The 18,234-nt window shown below is 41.5% G+C and overlaps 1 protein-coding gene across 6 annotated transcripts in view; it reads left to right on the forward strand.

Annotated features, from left to right (window-relative positions):
- The window catches only part of cadpsa (Ca2+-dependent activator protein for secretion a), a 164,950-nt gene that overhangs the window by 43,325 nt on the left and 103,391 nt on the right, over positions 1 to 18,234 (forward strand). For 4 of the 6 annotated variants that reach the window (XM_088337707.1, XM_088337708.1, XM_088337710.1 and 1 more), the window contains exons 11-14: positions 1,868 to 2,083; positions 4,553 to 4,689; positions 5,410 to 5,597; positions 5,742 to 5,900. In XM_088337707.1, coding sequence (XP_088193833.1) covers positions 1,868 to 2,083; positions 4,553 to 4,689; positions 5,410 to 5,597; positions 5,742 to 5,900 — 700 coding nt within the window. The remainder of the gene's footprint in view (positions 1 to 1,867; positions 2,084 to 4,552; positions 4,690 to 5,409; positions 5,598 to 5,741; positions 5,901 to 18,234) is intronic. The other 2 variants (XM_088337712.1, XM_088337713.1) reach the window with 1 other exon arrangement.

The raw sequence follows: 18,234 nt of genomic DNA on the forward strand, positions 1-18,234 counted from the left end.
TAATTTCACTTTGGTCAAATCACATCCCTGTAGCTGTCAATGGCAGTCTAGCTTAAATGGATATTTGATGTCAGTCTACGGCAGTCTAGCCAGACTGGATCTTTGACAGCAATAGCCGTCTACGCCAACTTGACTACAATGGGTTTTTGACAGTAATAGTCAACTAAGGCAACCATACATGGCTCTTTTCACGAGTACACATTGCTTGGAAATAAACTGGTGATGGAGAAAATTTCTTTTCTATCATTCCAATTTTGATAAGTTCAAAGTTTTGTCAGGTGCATGCATAGCTAGAGCAACGCTGATGAAATGATCCGTTTGGTCCAGTACAGTATATAAAGAACAGTCGTTACCTCCAGTTTAATCAAGGTTTCACATCATCAGACCCCGTTTTGGCTGTACATCGCAAAATAATCCTTTATATCGAAGCGTATTAAATGATCAATGTTCACTGTTGCGGCACTTTGATAAAAACCTACAGAACAAAGAGTAATTACCGATAAACACTAGCCAAGCGCACAGAACAATTTGTTTGGGTGAGCGGTAGGGGTGGTCAGAGCTATGTGCACACAGCAGGCTGCCCTCTCACACATACGTCCACTGCGCTGAAGGGAAAAAAACTAAAAAAAAGATCTTTGACATATATAAGTGTCTATGATAGTAACGCTAAAATTGATCTTTGACACTTATAGCTGTCTATGGCAACGTAGCTAGGACAGATCTTGCACATATAAAGTCAACCTCGCAAGAATAGGTCTTTGGCCTGTAGTAATCAAGCTACAATTTTACTTTCTTTAATGCTAACAGTCGTCTATGGTAATAAGGCTAGAATGGATCTTTTCACTAAGGGGCTACATCAGCGTAATGGCTGTTGGGAATTAATTATCAAAATGTACCGTTTACCAAATTGTTCAAATTAGTTATCTGATTCCATTAACCAAATACAACGTACAATCATCCAACAATTTTTGCGCGCTCGTTTCTTGAGAGAAAAATGAACAGGAAAGCCGACATTTTCACACGGGGGCGGATTTATTCACAACATCAGAACTAAGTGTACTCAGGAGACGGCCGAAGAAGTGACGTTGGCGTCTGTGGGAAGCCTTCTTCTGAAGTCCTTTAGCTTTCTCTTCTTGGCCCACGTCTCCCCGCAAGATGGCGTCTTAGCCCCTCCCATGGGCGTGCCAAGGAATTGTGGCCATCATTCACACAACACAGCGCCTTGATGTCTGGCTTTCCAAAACAACATCGCCTCCACGAGTCCTGTTATCAAAATTCCCTTGACAAAATATTATGCATTTCGAACAGCCTGCCCTGACCTTGTACATTGAACTAAAGCCCACTGAGTGAAAATCTTCATTGCATTATGAGTCAATCGTATAAAATCCTTTATAGTCAAATGTATAAAATCCTTTATGGCTCTCCTCAAAGGGCCTGATGTAAATTCAAAATGTAATTGCACCTTAATGTAAAGGGGCTGAACTTAATACTTATTCAAATTACTTATGTGTTATTAAAGAAATATTACAAATTCATTTTTTGGAATGGTTTCTGGATTCCACTCATTGGCATCGACATGGAAACACTGCAGTGTAGCGGTGCTAAGTAGTACGTTCTCGGGTGTCGTAGTTGACAGGTATTGTGGGAAATGTAGTTTTTTGGTCAAATCGAGAATGTCATCTATACCTGGCAATGGTACCCTAGCTTTAACAAATCTGTGACGTACTTTATGCGTCTATGGCAACCTAACTCAAGTGATCCATGACGTCTATAGCTGTCCGTGGGCAGCCTAGCTTCAATGGATCTAAGATGTCTATAGCAGTCAATGCCATGCAATGAGTTCATATCTTAAATGCTTCTCCCCCAGGCCTGGACGGTGGGCGTACGTTCTTCAATGCGGTGAAAGAGGGCGACACGGTGATCTTCGCTAGCGATGACGAGCAGGACCGCATCCTATGGGTGCAGGCCATGTATCGGGCCACTGGCCAATCGCACAAGCCCGTCCCGCCCACCCAAGTCCAAAAGCTCAACTCCAGGGGGGGCGCAGCACCGCCGCAGTTGGACGCACCTATCTTTCAGTTCTGTAAGTTCTGCAAGTTCTTCTATAACGACAGTAGGATATAGACGAGAACTGTAAATTGGTTGTAAGGCTGGGTTGTCTGATCCTGGAGGTTTACTAGGACCCCGCCCGTCCCCCTCGGTCGGCACCTCTCTGTAACGCCTGGACTTTTTTTTTTTTTTTGGGGGGCGAAGTTGTCGAAATGGCCGGCACTGGTCCATCAGACACCTCCAAACAAACAGTAGCCGTCACTCATTGTCAGGGCCGTCCTTCCCCGGTCCAAATGGGAGGCGGGGGGTTTTTGACGGCTGGGGGTGTCAGTGCAAGTTATCGTCCATCCGTCCTGCATGCCTCCGCTCCCTCTCACTCAAATCAAACGGAGCTGACAAGCCACCAGCTACAGTCCAAAGGGGCACAATGTCATTTTTGGGGGACTACTTTTATTTATTTGTCTTTGGGGAGGGGGGCAACATGATGTTGCCCCGAGCGGCTTTTGTTTTGTTTGTTGACTGACAGCCGGTGCGCCGTCGCTCACTCGGTAGGCAAGAGAGCCATGGCCCCGCAATTCATATCAATGCATCTTTCATACTGTGGATTAAAAATAAGAAATATATATATATACTGTATATATATAAGGGGCAGCACGGCAGCGCAGTGGTTAGCTCGTGTGCGTCGCAGAACCTTCCTGTGTGGAGTTTGCATGTTCTCCCCGTGCTTGCGTGGGTTTCCTCCCACATTCCAAAAACATGCGTAGCATGCTTAACCAAATTGTCCCTAGGTGGGAATGAGCGAGCGAGGTGTCTGTCCCTGTGTGCCCTGCAACTGACTGGCAACCGGTTCAGGGTGTCCCCTGCCCACTGCCCGCTGATAGCTGGGATGGGCTCCAGCACCCCTGCGACCCTACTGAGGATAAGCAGTGCAGACAATGGATGGATGGATATATATAAAAGCACATACACTCTCAGTGTTTCCCATACAATTTTGTGAGACCCTGTTGAGTGGAGAGTCTAGGGCAGTGGTTCTCAACTGGTGCGACTTCAGGACCCACAATTTCACCCTCATGACAAACTGCAACAGAAATCAAGAAATAAATCTCCACTTCTCAAATGTATCAGATGAAATAATTGTACAGTTTAAAGCAAATATAGTAGAATATATATAAAAATGTATCTACAAAATGACATTTAAGCAAACCCATAAAACTGCTTTAAAATAGCCGCTTACTAAACATATTTTTTACCCAAAAAAAGAAAGCATCATTGATAATTATTTATGTATAGAGATGATCAAAATTCATATTCTACTAAAAGCAAACCATATAACATTTGATAGCGTTTACAGTACCTTCTAGCATGCAGAAAAATTGTGTACTTTTTAAGTTCAATCGATCATATGCATTTTCAGAGCAAAATCAAGCAGCTAGATCCATGATGAATTTGTGTCCGTTGGACACTAATAAATCATAAATACACTAGTGATGATGGCAAGACAAGTTTGACATAAAGAGACGAAATTTTTAACTGTGACAGTCAAAGAGCCACACCACGCACTGACCTGGAGCCAGAGTTTCAATTAAATCCACAAAACACTGTTTCAAAAACTCACCTTCGCTGTATGTTTTTTGTTAGCACGGGCAATGTTCCACGCCACTTTATAGGAAGCAAGTGTCACAGTTTCTCCATGCTTAATCAATTGCTGAAACATTTGAGTCTTTTTACCTGGCTTTTCAAGGTGCTCAATTTGCGCTTGCGTAGTTCAGTACCTTTGGGGAATTCCTGTGTCAATATTAGCATGGGCTGTGCTAAAATGACGCAGAAGATTTGAAGTCTTGAAATGGGATATCGTGGTACTGTATAATAAACATAGTGATTTGCCAATCTGTTCAACAAAAAAGTAAGCATCTTCCCATTCTCCCTGAAATGCCCTGTGTCTATCATATTTCCGTTTTGCTTCGCATTTTGAGCATGAGGGTAACAGTCTGCACGCTCATGAAATGTTTACTTAATTTCCCAGCATTAGACGTAACCTACGCAGATGATTGGTAGTCAGTTATGTGTCCGGAGCAGCATAAAAACAACAAATCTGCCAAATTAATTTCAAAATATTATTTATTGTTGGTTATTAACTCTGATGCATTAAAGTGTGTTTTAAGAGGGGAAAAAAAACTAAACATGAGACGAGGCAAAGAGCCGCAGTATATAGAAAATATGTTGAGGCAAAGAGCCCCATTCTTATTGGCCAAGAGCTGCATGCGGCTCTAGAGCCGCTTGTTGGCCACCCCTGCTGTACTGTCTTAAGGTATCCTATTGGCAAGTAAATGGACCAAGTCACAGATGTGACTTTTAAATTTAACTCAATGTAATAGTCATGTAGATGAGCAAGCTGTACCCTATTTAAAGCTGCAGTGTTTAAAACATAGGGAAAAATTAGCAGCTTGTCGTACAGAATTTATGGTCATGGTTTTTCATTTCCTCCCAATGTTTCCCTGGGCAGATGCAGACCGGGCCCAGAAGCACGGCATGGACGAGTTCATCTCGGCCAACCCTTGCAACTTTGACCACGCCTCGCTGTTCGAACTGGTCCAGCGCCTCACTTTGGACCACCGACTCAACGACTCCTACTCCTGCCTAGTGAGTCGTGCTGCTACTAAACCCCCATTTTGAATAGTCAAGGAGTCACCGACTATTCTCGAATTTCAAAATGATTCGTTTTCTTCTTACATTTAGCATGATGTTGATTGAATCATTTGGCAAATGGTTAATTGTGATGAAAAATACATTTTTTATTGAACATGCTGCTGAGTTGTACAAAAATGAACTCATCTCTGTCAGAAGCAGGACAGAAAGCAGAACCCACTCACGTAACGTTACTCACAGTTTATTGTGGAGAAGAGAAAGGAGCGCACACTCGATCTGGAGATCGTTGGTCGCGGGGAACGAGGAAGTGGTCAAAACCAAACAGATCGGGACGAGAACAAAACGGGAGCAAAAACACAGGCAAAAACTGAGATTCTCAGCGCTAGACGTTTCCAAACAGAGTTTCGCAGACGCTCCGACAAAAGGCGACTCACAGGACAGCGTTTAAGTAGTGACAGGGAGCAATCTGTCAACGCGTTTCAGCTGGTGTCCATGGGCGGGGCCAATTGGGCGCCATTGCAACCGTGACAATCTCCCCCTTGAGCCAATTCGAGACCCAATGGTCGTCATTGTTTCAAACTGGTTAATGTGTTCAAGAGTGCTTTTAGATAGCGAGTCGCCAAGCAAGGAAGGTTCACAGCAACCTAGCGGGTCAGCTCAAATCTTCTATCTGTGAGTCCTGATCTAACCGCCTCATTTGTGGGGTTTGTTCAGGGCTGGTTTAGTCCCGGGCAGGTCTTCGTTTTGGACGAGTACTGCGCCCGCTACGGAGTCCGAGGCTGCCACCGTCACCTCTGCTACCTGGGCGACCTCCTGGAGCGGGCCGAGAACGGCGCCATGATCGACCCCACGCTTTTGCACTACAGCTTCGCCTTCTGCGCTTCCCATGTCCATGGAAATAGGTACCCGGAACAAAAGTCAAACCTTTTCACGTCCGTACCCCCCTCCTCAAGTTCTCGTCTTGCATGTTTGCATGCTAACACTTTCTTTTGTCTCTTCCCCGTTTTGTTTTGCACCCCCCTTGGTGGTAAACTGACCCGTGCTAGTCAGCGTGTGTCCGAGTTGTCCAACTGGCCCATTTCTGAGGCCGAGCTTGAGCTAGCGCTTTTCCCCCCTTCCCCTGAGCCTTCCCCTCAAAGCTGTAGGAAAGAACTCCGATTCATTGAGTTCATGAAGAAAAGGGAGCTCAGGGCGGGAAATAGAAGGTGAGTTCCTCAATCGGGTTTGAAATAACCCAAAATGGATTCAAAATGGACCGATCCATTATTTGGGTCAATCCCATCAAAATTTCTGGGTTGTTCATGTCAAAATGATCCTGTTTTTTAGTTTAATCCAGCCCATTTTTTTTAGGGTCATTTTACATAAATTGCCATTATTTTGGGTGTTGCATCTTAATGAAAAGAAAAATCTTTTTTTGAATTACAAATCATTAGGGTGAATTCTTATCAACATTTTGAGCCATTTTTTGTTGTTTTTAAACAAATGGGACCAACTCTGCTGCTTCTTTTTGGTTTTTTTTAATCCAAAATGGGCCATGAATGAATGAATGAATGAAATTAAACTTAATTCGAATATTAAAATAAAAACAGAACAAAAACAATAACTCAACAACAAAATAGTGTTACATAATATGTTCGAAAAGGGGTAGTAAGAAGCAAATGCTTACATTCCCCATTCCTTCATCTTCCCTATTAAATACACCAATGACATAACAACAATTGTAATAATATCAATAATAACAGTTATGACAACAGTAGCAACAACAACACAAAGTTAACCATAGTTCTAGATGCACTATTCCCAATCTCTCGTATCACTCATACCTCATTTTCTTCATCTCTGTATTTCGCTAGTAATGTTTTTTTTTTGTATTTAAATTTGTGAATAGTTGGACATTGTTTGATCTCGTCTTGTTAATTGTTCCAAAGTTTGACTCCACACACAGACACTCACACATACTTTTCCTGGTGGTTCTCACCTTTGGGATTATGAATTTACGACAGCCCCTTAAGTTATAATTACCCTCTTTCTGAACGAATAATTTATGGATGTTTTCTGGCACTATTTTATGTGCCATATTAACCCAATCAAACGATCGGTCCTCTGTTAACCCAAACTGGGTAATTTTTTGACTCAACTGTTTTTAGAGCGCGGGATTAAGGTAGAGGTAACATGTAAAAAGAATTGGGACAAATCAGAAGCAACCCAACCAATACTTTTTATTAATATTTTTTGGGTTGCTTAAGAGCCCGGTCACACAGCCTTTTGCTTCTGTATTGCGGGTAAAATTTCGCGATTTTTTTTTTTGCCTGTGGTTGCCTGCGGTAGAAAATGCGCAAAATTGGCTAACCCGCTGTTCATCCGTGGTATGCCCGCAAAACAGACGCCGGCGACTGTTCCGCTTCCTCATCGCGTCAGTTCCACGTCCTTTCCGCGTGTGGACCACGGGTATAAAAGCTGCCGAGCCGGGCTGTAGAAATCATAACCGCTCAAGACACAGTCCAGTGAAGAACAAGATTTCAAGCTATGGCACCGAAGAAGAAGCCAATATGTTATTATTGTAATAGTTTTTCATTTTTATTTTATTATCTTGTTATGAAATGAAAAGAAATGTAAAAAAAAAAAAAGGATTAAGATGAGGTCACTACGGTGACGGGGATCCATGTTCACCCCTTGACGTCTCGAGCACAACTGACGTGTGCTCGGCAAATTGCGCTGTATATACGCGGAAAAAGGCGTTTGACCGTCACACGCTAATTCACGTGATAACACCGCGATACAGGCGCAGTACAAACGTACTATGACCGTGCTCCACCCGCGATTACCCGCTAAAATTTCGCGTCCTACCCGCGTGTAACCACGCCCTGGCCGCGGCCGTAGCACGTCGTTCCGCGTCTGTACCGCGTCATTACCTCGTGTGCCGCCCGCGGTTACCCGTGGTCTAAAGTTTTAAGCAACGCAAAACTTTTTCGCGCGGCCAACCGCGTGTGAATTTCTTGCCGCGTGTAAAGCACGGCTGTATCTCGTCTGTATCGCGATCTCAAAGCGTCCAACAGCGTCTGCTTCATGGGCAGAAATTTCTGGCTGTGATTCAGCCTCGATACGCCCGTGAAAGGCTGTGTGACCGGGCCCTTACACAAAAATGCTTCTTCGGTTACAAAAGAAGTGAGCTAGAATTGGTCAAACTCTATCCATCTATCTATCTCTATCTATCTCTCTCGCTCTATCTCTATCTTATATCCCTCAATAATAATAATAATAATAATTTCCTTGTATTGTCATTCTGTGTAACAATGTACACAGAACGAAATGTCGATTGCACCTGACCCGTTGTAGCGAGCCGATGCAGCCGCAGCCAACAGAGGGCGCCGCCGACCACTTTTTAAGTCTTAGGAATGACTCGGCCGGGGCGCGAACCACCGACCTCCCAGTCTCAAAGCGGGCGCCTTACCATCTAGGCTACTGAGCTGGTAAAGAGGGGTGACCGACACGTATACAAGAACAAAGAAAAGGAAAAAGTAGCAAAACAAACACAATAAATTGACCATGGCCAACTCAAATGCCCAAACACCCAAACAAGTGAAGTACCTCGGCACCCAAGATTTTTTTCCGTAATTCTCTGAAATGACATTTATTTGTGTAAAAAAGAATCAGATAAAGTGTTTTGCTTTTTAAAATACAGCCCCAAAACAGGGTCATTCTGTCCTGAAAATCCTTATAAGTTTCGGTTTTCCCAAGTTATAAATCGGTCAATTTTTGACCCAGTTGTGGGGTTGGTTTAACCCAAGTGTTTTATTTCCCAATTAAATAATTCAACGATCCAGGAACAAAACTCCATCGAAAATGTCAAGTTTTTTAAACAGTGACACCCTCCCAATTTTTCACCAAGTTCTCAGTTTGAATTTTAGTGCAAAGAAATGTCAGGAAGATATGGCGTATCTCCTAATAAATGATCCAAAAGACTCGTGTGAAGCCGAGGCCAGGCGCCTTGCCGCCAGTTGGTCCGCGTTGCCTGGAGGCGCCGAGGTGACAGCTTGACAGCTTGTCACTTGTCATGGCCCTGCTGCTGACACACACAAATATATATATAATATATATATAAAACACAGCCGCCCCCGCGTACAAACAAAATTCCCCATTCCACCCTACCCACTTGCCAGGACATGCACTGCAAAAAAGATCCCGTGGGCAGGGGGGAAAAGGAAGGAATCAAATTGTCTTTGCCATCCACGTGGTCAAATATTGCATGCAACCAAATTATATGTATATATATATATATATATATATATATATATATATATATATATATATATATATATATATATATATATATATATATATATATATATATATATATATATATATATATATATATATATATATATATATATATATATATATATATATATATATATATATATATATATATATATATATATATATATATATATATATATATATATATATATATATATATATATATATATATATATATATATATATATATATATATATATATATATATATATATATATAAAGGCAGCACGGCGGCGCAGCGGTTAGCGCTTGTGCGGCACAGTTCATGTCATGGGAACCTGTCGTGGGTTCAAATCCAGCTCCGGACTTCCTGTGCGGAGTTTGTATGTTCTCCCCGTGCTTGCGTGGGTTTCCTCCGGGCACTCCGGTTTCCTCCCACATTCCAAAAACATGCATTTCAGGTGAATTGGCTGATCTAAATTGTCCCTAGGTGTGAATGAGCGAATGAGTTGTCTGTCCCTGTGTGCCCTGCGATTGGCTGGCAACCAGTTCAGGGTGTCCCCTGCCTACTGCCCGGAGATGGCTGGGATGGGCTCCAGCCCCCCGCGACCCTAATGAGGATAAGCGGTACGGCTGATGAGATGAGATATATATATATATATATATATATATAGGGACATAAGCAAATACAGAATTCAAATTGTCATTTGTAGGAGATGGTAGATTGTTTTGCTTATCTTGATAGATAGAGAGATGGATAGATAGAGACATCGATAGAGAGATAGATAGATAGATAGATAGATAGATAGATACTTTATTCATCCCTGTCGTAAAATTCCCACTTCCAGCAGTATCCTTTTGTTGAAAAATAAAATAATAAAATAAAAGATATAGAATACAAAAATACCCAATGTAATGTTTTGCTATAGAGTACTTAAACAGCGCTACGGAAAGTAAATAGGGTAATATGCAAATGTAGGGGTGGGGTTTCATGTGGGCTTTTACTCCCCCGGGTGGAATTCAAGAGTCTCATGGCATGAGGAGGAAACGGTTTTCTTTACTGTGTTTCTCCAAGCAAAGTTATCTTAGAAAAACAAAATATTTGACTTGATGAGCAAAACCTTTGGGTGGAAGAGAAAAGGGGAGAAGTAAAGAGTGCTAGATAAAAGAAGAGGAAAATTGGGAGAAAGAACTTGGGGAACTGGTAGAAGAAAAAGAAGACAGAAGTGGAAAAAGAGAACAGGAAGAAGAAAAAAATATAGGTGGAAGTAAAAAAGAACTGGAAGAAGAAAAAGAGAATGGAGAAGACAAAAGGGAGGAAGAAGAAAAAGCTGAAGAGGTGGAAGAAAATAATGAACAGGAAAAAGAAAAGAAGGAAGAAGAGGAGGAAATAGACAAGGACCATGAAGAACAAAAAGAGAGGTGGAATTACAAGAGAAACAGTAAGGAAAAGATGAGAGAAAACAAGAAAATGAATGGAAAGAAGAAACGGAGGAAGAAAAAAAATAAGAAAAGGTGGAATAAAAAGACAAACAAAAGGGAGGTAGGATGTAGAAGGGGAACAGGTGGAAAAAAGAGACAGAAAATAAGAAAGAGTAGAATATAGGATAAGTATGAGGGAGAGAAGGAAGATGAGAAAAAAGGAGAAAATAGGTATAAAATGCGAGAAGAATAACAAAAGAAAGAGTAGGGAGGCTAAGAGGAAATAAGAAGATGAAAAGGCAGAAGACGAAGAGAAGACAAAAAATATGAATAAAAAAAACCCTTCAAGAAGAAATATGAAAATCAATCAATCAGTAATAACAACGGTGGACAATTACTTCACGTTATGTCAAATAAATGTGAATTTCTCCACTTTCGAGTATTTTAAAGCATGTGTGTTCATATCATATTTAATGTATTTTTGCTTATCTTATAACCAATATATCTCATCTCATTAGCTGCACCGCTTATCCTCAGTAGGGTCGCGGGGGTGCTGGAGCCCATCCCAGCAATCATCGGGCAGTGGGCAGGGGACACCCTGAACTGGTTGCCAGCCAATCGCAGGGCACACAAGGAGAGACAACTCGCTCGCTGATTCTCACCTAGGGACAATTTGGACCGGCCAATCCACCTGAAATGCATCTCTGTGGAATGTGGGAGGAAACCGGAGTACCCTGAGGAAACCCACGCAAGCACCCGGAAAAACATACAAACTCCGCACAGTAAGTCCGGTAGCTGGATTTGAACCCACACAGGAGGCTCCCAAGACCTTAGAACTGTGCTGCACACGCGCTACCCACTGCACCGCCGTGCTGCCCTAAACCAATATATATGTATTTTAAAATAAATGACTCTTTCATTACACAAGCTAGGAATCAACCGTTTTTCAGGGTAATATTGCTTATTAGTATTGAGATGAGGCCGATAACAGATGTTCGTAGCCAATATTCATTCGCTGTTGAAGACATTTTTCAGAATGCAAAAAAACCCCAAATAATATTAGTCATAAATTCAAATAAAAATGTATAGCTCTCTGAAAACCCATTTGCCATAAATCAATTAAAACAACAGCACAACTAACATGACTCATCGTTTACTTAAACCAAAAACTGTCAGGACCAGAATGGAGACAGGACCCACTTGCGTTGCGTTTCACAAGTTTTATTAAAAGAAAGAGAAAGGGTTGCGCCCACGATCCAGTGATCGCTGGACGCGGGAAGCAGGTTGCTCTGAACGCGGAAGTGGAACTTCCGTGGCGAGCGGTGTCGGGAACGGAAAAAACGGGTCACTCGCCGGGACAGGAGAGCAAAAACGTGGTCAGGGTCGGAAGCGAGTCGTAAGCCAGGAAAGGAGACTAGACGTGGTATGGGACAAAAAGAGGTCGAAAGCCGGGACGGGGGAGTAGACGTGGTCAAGATCAAAAACGGAAAGGAGCAAAAAATCGGACAGGTGGGAGTCAGGGTCGAAAAAGGCTTGCCTAGTGTTAACTGAGGTTTGTAGACGGACTGACAACCTGGGATTAATAGGACTGAGTTCAAATAGTGACAGGGAGCCAATCTGAGTCCGAGGCAGTTGGCGCCAAAGAAGCGGGCACAGGTGATTCACATGTGTAATCATGACAAAAACGAACAGTGTAGTAAATACAATGAGGCTTAGCAGCAACTCGTATAAAGGTACCGGTCTATAAATGGCTCCGATTTTATTTTATTTTTTTACAATAAACAAACAAATAAATATGTCAATGCAACATAAATTGAAGTGGAAAATCTCGCAGGTTGAACCAGTATTACAACCGGTCTGACAAACTAATGTCATAAGAGCTAATGAATCAGTTTCCACTTGAACCTGCTTCCCTTTGACACGATTACTACACTTTTTTCAGTATCTCTTAATCACAAACACGGACTTTGTAAAATCTCAATATTGTAACGTCCGTTACTTTTGTCGCTTTTGTTTGGGGAAGTTCAGCTCTCAGTCTGTAGCGTGATTGAGCACGATCTGAGGCCAACACTAGCTCCTCTGAAATGTATTCTACCGCTTACCAGCTCAGTAGCTAGATGGTAGGGCGCCCGCTCTGAGACTGGGAGGTCGCTGGTTCAAGCCTCGGCCGAGTCATACCTAAGACTTACAACATTGGTACCCATTGCCTCCCTGCTTGGCGCTCAGCATTAAGGGTTGAAATTGGGGGGTTTGGTCACCTAATGACTCCCAACACAGCAGTTGGGTCTAAAAACCCGGCGCCGATCGAAGGCGACGAGTCACGTCGATAACTTCGCGTGACAAAATGATTTCCGGTAGATATCATGTTGATGGTTGATACTGGCTGAATGATAATAAATATAAGTAACATGGACAGACTGAGGAGATCTTTTCTTTCTCATGCCATGAGCCTCTTTAACTCCACCCGGCGGAGTAAAGGCCCACATTAAACCACACCCCCCACATTGCATATTACCGTATTTTTATTGCAGTGTGTATTCTGTGTAGCACTATCTAAATACTCTATATAACACACTTCAATTGTGTATTGTATTCTTTTTGCTTTATTATTGTTTTGTTTTCCAGCAAAGGGATGCTGCTGGAAGTGTGAATTTCCCTGCGGGGATGAATAAAGTATCTATCTCTCTATCTATTTGTTGATTAAATCGGCAATTAGACCTAATTAGTGACTGTGTGCATCTTGGACTATCGGGGGCTTGAGTTACACTCGTTGTCGGTGTTTGCAGGTGGAAAAAGCTTTTTCTTTGGTGGCTGCGCTGCATTAGAGAGCATAAATAATTGGCCAGTTGAATGAAAAAAAAAACAATACGGATATCCGTCCTGTTGGGAATTATCAAAATGTACCGTTTACCTGATTGTTCGAATTCGTTATCTGACTCCATTAACCAAACACAACCTACATTCATCCAACAATTTATGCGCGCTGGTTTCTTGAGAGAAAAATGACCAGGGAAGCCGACATTTCACATGGGGGCTAATGTTTATCGTTCCTAACAGAAGACATAAGTGTATCAACAGGAGACCGCGTCCCCCTCCCAGTTTGCCCCGGATCATTTATACATTTCACAAACAAAGAAAAGACATCCCATTGGCTATGTGCTATGTGTCAGCTATAGTTAACATTAGCGTTCTCTTGTTGGTCTTCTTCTCGTATGAGGGCATGTCGGCCGGTCTGTCCTTGTGCGTCTGGCCTTCTCTGTCAGCAGTCACAGGAATTCTATTATCAGAAATACGTCTGATGCATTCCACACAGCCTAACCTTCTAATGTACCTTGAATAAAAACAGTCAGTGAATATTTTTACTGCATCAAACTGAGTACATGTACTTTGTAGTCAATCGTGTAATATCCTTTATAGTCAAATGTATAAGATATACCCGATCGACCTCTAATACACACTTTCGTATCTAAGCAGGGGACTCAAACCGTCCTCCCTGGGCTGGGAGCTTGAGACACATGCTTTAGACTTATTGAAATTTCATAAGATAATAAGAATGAAAATATTTTGTATTTCAATTCCAAATGATGAAAACACTATGCGACTATTGGATCGGAATATCCAGATTGATATTCATGAGCGGATTGAAGCAAGCTAAACGTGTTTATTGTATTCATTTGTCTGTCGTGGTTTTGTGGGGTCACCGGGTTACGCAAACAGGAGGAAGCTGACAAACAACGAGGGGGGGAGCCTCACTTAATTAGTGTGAAATGAGCGCCTTGTAATTTTATTCTCTGTGTGAAAGGTGAGGCACTTTCCGATTTCTAACGACAGCCTGTCATGTTTAGCTACGTCCACGAAGAAAATTGGGGGTTTGAGTTGTCAGGTTCCCGTGTGATCGGCATTACCTCAAAAAGAACATGAATTTGTGACTGAAAACGACTCGCTACTGAATAATGTAAAGGAACAGACCAATGAGGTTCACTAGGATCTTCACAATTCAAAAACGCCACGGATACTCTTAACACAGGATCAATGACACACCCTTGCTACATCATGTTGAAGGACTAACTCGTTATATTGGGTATTTCTGTATTCTATTTCTTTTATTTTATTATTATTATTTTATTTTCAACACAAGGATATTGCTGGAAGTGTGAATTTCCCTACGGGGATGAAGAAAGTATCTATCTCTCTCTATCTATCTCTATCTCTCTATACATATCCATCTATCTCGATCTCTCTATCTCTATCGATAACTCTATCTCTATCCCTATCTATATCTATATATATCACTATCTCTATCTATCTATATCTCTCTCTATCCATCTCTCTCTCTCTATCTATCTCTATCTCTACATCTATCTATATCTCTATCTATAACTCTCAATCCATCTCACTCTATCTATCTCTATCTCTCTTTCTATATCTATCTCTATCTATCGCTATCTGTCTATCTCTATCTGTCTCTCTCTATCTATCTATCTCTATATCTTTCTATCTATCTCTCTCTAGATAGAGAGAGATAAATAGAAATGGAACTATCCATCTATCTATCTATCTATCTCGATCCAAATAAACAAAACATGAAAACAAGACAATACAGAATACGATGGAATACTAACTGGTTCTAGCTCAAAGGAAGACAACATGGGATAAAGCAGAAACTGTAACTGAACAAAATGTGAAAGAGAGAAGATGCAGGGTCCAGCACATGGGTAAAACCACTGGTTCCAACACCAACCAGCCATAATTGAACAAAAAAATGAAAAGAAGCTATGGCAGGATCCAGGGAACATACTCTCGCTTGGCCAGAACAACATTTACTACATTATGTTCCAACACAAACCTGCTATAACAGAACAAAACATGAAAGGAAGATGGCACACGATACATTCCAACACGTGGACTGATATTCGAAAGTGCTGTGATGACAAGACCCTGAAATATAATGCAAGTACACGAACTGGCTCTCACAGAGCGAAACACGAAAGGAGGGAAAAGCAGGATACATTACAATAACTCCACAACAAAATAATGAGACATAATATGTTCGAAAAGGGGCCGTCAGAAGCAAAATGCTTATATTCCCTACCCCTTCATCTTACCTATTAAATACACCAATGATAATAACAACAGTAGCAATACTAACAGTTATGGTATAATAATAGCAACACAAAGTTAACCATACTCATACCCCATTTTCTTCATCTCTGTATTCCGCCAGGAATGTTTTTTTTTTGTATTTAAATTTGTTGAAGTGAATAGTTGGACATTGTTTGATCTCGTCTTGTAAATTGTTCCAAAGTTTGACTCCACACATAGACACGTACATACTTTTCCTGGTGGTTCTCACCTTTGGGATAATGAATTTACGACAGCCCCTTAAGTTATAATTTCCCTCTTTCCGAATGAATAATTTATGGATGTTTTCTGGCATTGTGTTTTTGTTGACCTTAAATAGCAGTTTTGCAGTGAAAAATTTGACTAAATCATCCAATTTTAATCATTTTGACTGCAGGAATAAAATATGAGTATGATCTCGATATCCTACCCTGTGTATGGTTCTAATTGCACATTTTTGGAGGAAAAATACAAACAAAAAACAAAAACGGAACCATTGGCATGGGAAGACAGAGCAACAGCAGGAGTGTCATGCCAACGAAACCATGAAATACAATGCAGGAACACAAACTGAACAAAACATGGAAGGACACTGAATAAACATTGATTTACTCATCTGAATACAGAGTATTTATGAGTATTTTTTTGCTAGCGTCCTCCCCAAAAGCCGGTTGTCCTCCCAAGGGACGTGTCAAAGGGAGGCGGGGGGAGGACGAGTTGGTGTACGAGGAGGGTGTCAGGTCTCCCGCTTGTCACGGTTGTGTGACGGCCACCAGTTGGGCCCCTCTCTCTCTCTCTCTTTCTCTCTCTCTCTCTTTCCTCTTTCGCTTGTCTCTCCCCTGTCACTTGTGCTCTGCTCACGCTCCAGCCAGCCTCCCCACTGTCACTTGGAATAAACGCCGGGGCCGCCTCATGCACACCTGCTTCCCATTCCGCTTCACCTTCAAACCATGGCCGGCATGATTGCGGAAATTGAGGGAATAATCTTGCAAAATGTTTGAACCCCGTCTTGTTGTCATTTTTAAGGACCATCTTCATACTTTTGATCCTGCTTCAGCGACAGACTGCTGTCACAGTCTTGTTCCACGGACAGACTGAGGAGATCATTTCTTTCTCATGCACTGAAGCTCTTTAAATCCACCCAGGGGTGTAGAAGCCCACATTAAACCCCTCCCCCACATTTGCATATTACCCTAATTCCATTACAGTTTTTATTTTATGTAGCACTATTTAAATACTCTATATCAACACGTTATATTGGGTATTTCTGTATTCTATTTATTTTATTTTTAACACAAGGATACTTCTGGAAGTATGAATTTCCTTTCGGGGATGAATAAAGTATCTATCTAGACATCTATCTAGACATCTATCTATCTAGACATCTATCCATCTATCTATCTAGACATCTATCCATCTATATCTTTATCTATCTTTATCTATCTATATCTTTATCTATGTCTTTCTTAACCTTTATCTATGTCTATCTTGATCTTTAGCTATCTTAATCTATCCCTATCTTAATCTATCTCTATATCTTAATCTATCTATCTACACGGAAAGGTGAACATTTCATTTTGTTCTACTGTCCAGGAAAAGTTATAACATTTAAAGTAAAATAAAATATTGTTTAGGTAATTTTTTAAGAGTTTTTGACACCAGGTAGCCGGTCATTTGGAACAGAGGACAACCTGAGGGTTAACGTCCCTGTATGTCTTTCGTTGAGCCCTCTAGTGGCGTGAACATATTTCCTGTGTTGAATTGAAACAATATTGACTCCAACAATAAGATGACATGTCTGGTGTCCATTTTGCTACTACAGAAGCCTGGATGACCATTTGGCTCAGCTGCTTTTAGAACACAATGGCCAGTTACCACACACAGTCCCGTCATTCAGACATCTTTGTCTTTTCTTTGACTAATTCCTTCTCTAGCCACAGATGTAAACCACCTGGCTGCAGGCTATGACTCGCCAATATTGTTATTGTCGGCTGCTCCTGCTTGGTCACTCGCTTTGCACTGCTTGTTTTGCATGCCAATGTCGCTGGGTTTTGTAGACGTAAACGTAAATGGTCAGCATTTATATAGCGCTTTCAAGTAATGAAGGCCTCCCTAAGGGCTTTACAATGTGCTTCACACTTACCAATTCACACACACACACACACCAATAACAGCGGCAGTCATGCAAGGCAACTACCTGCTTATCAGGGACATGAGGGATTTGATGTCTTGCCCAAGGACATTTCGACATATAACAAGGAGGTGCTGGGAATCTAACCTGCGACTTCTTGATCCTCTGGACCTCTTGAATTTTAATTTTAATATGTGGCCATGTCCAGGAAGGGAGATTATTTTTCAAAGTAACTATTTTTAAGTACTGATATCACGCATTGCATGAGTGCCAATTTTAGGGTACTGGTACGGACTGTGATAATTGACAAGAGTATCGGCTGCCTTTTGTGGTGCTTTCATGATCAGAGTTAGTGCTATGCTCTCCTTGTGTGTGCGTGTGTTGCACAATTTATCAGCAGCTTTACTCCTCTTAAAAAAAAGTCCTTAGTCAAGATAAGTGTCCAAGCCCCACTTTAATCCAAAACAGAGTGAAACCGAAAGATACATAGAAAAATTAGGTGAGACCGACACTACACCACAAATGATTGTCAAAATTTCGATTAAATACCTAAAAAATACATGTAAGCCAAAAGATATCTTTGGAATCTTACACACTACTGAGTCTAA

This window comes from Urocampus carinirostris, chromosome 6 (assembly GCF_059441175.1).
Source record: "Urocampus carinirostris isolate Australia breed hairy pipefish chromosome 6, RoL_Ucar_1.0, whole genome shotgun sequence".
NCBI lineage: Eukaryota > Metazoa > Chordata > Actinopteri > Syngnathiformes > Syngnathidae > Urocampus > Urocampus carinirostris.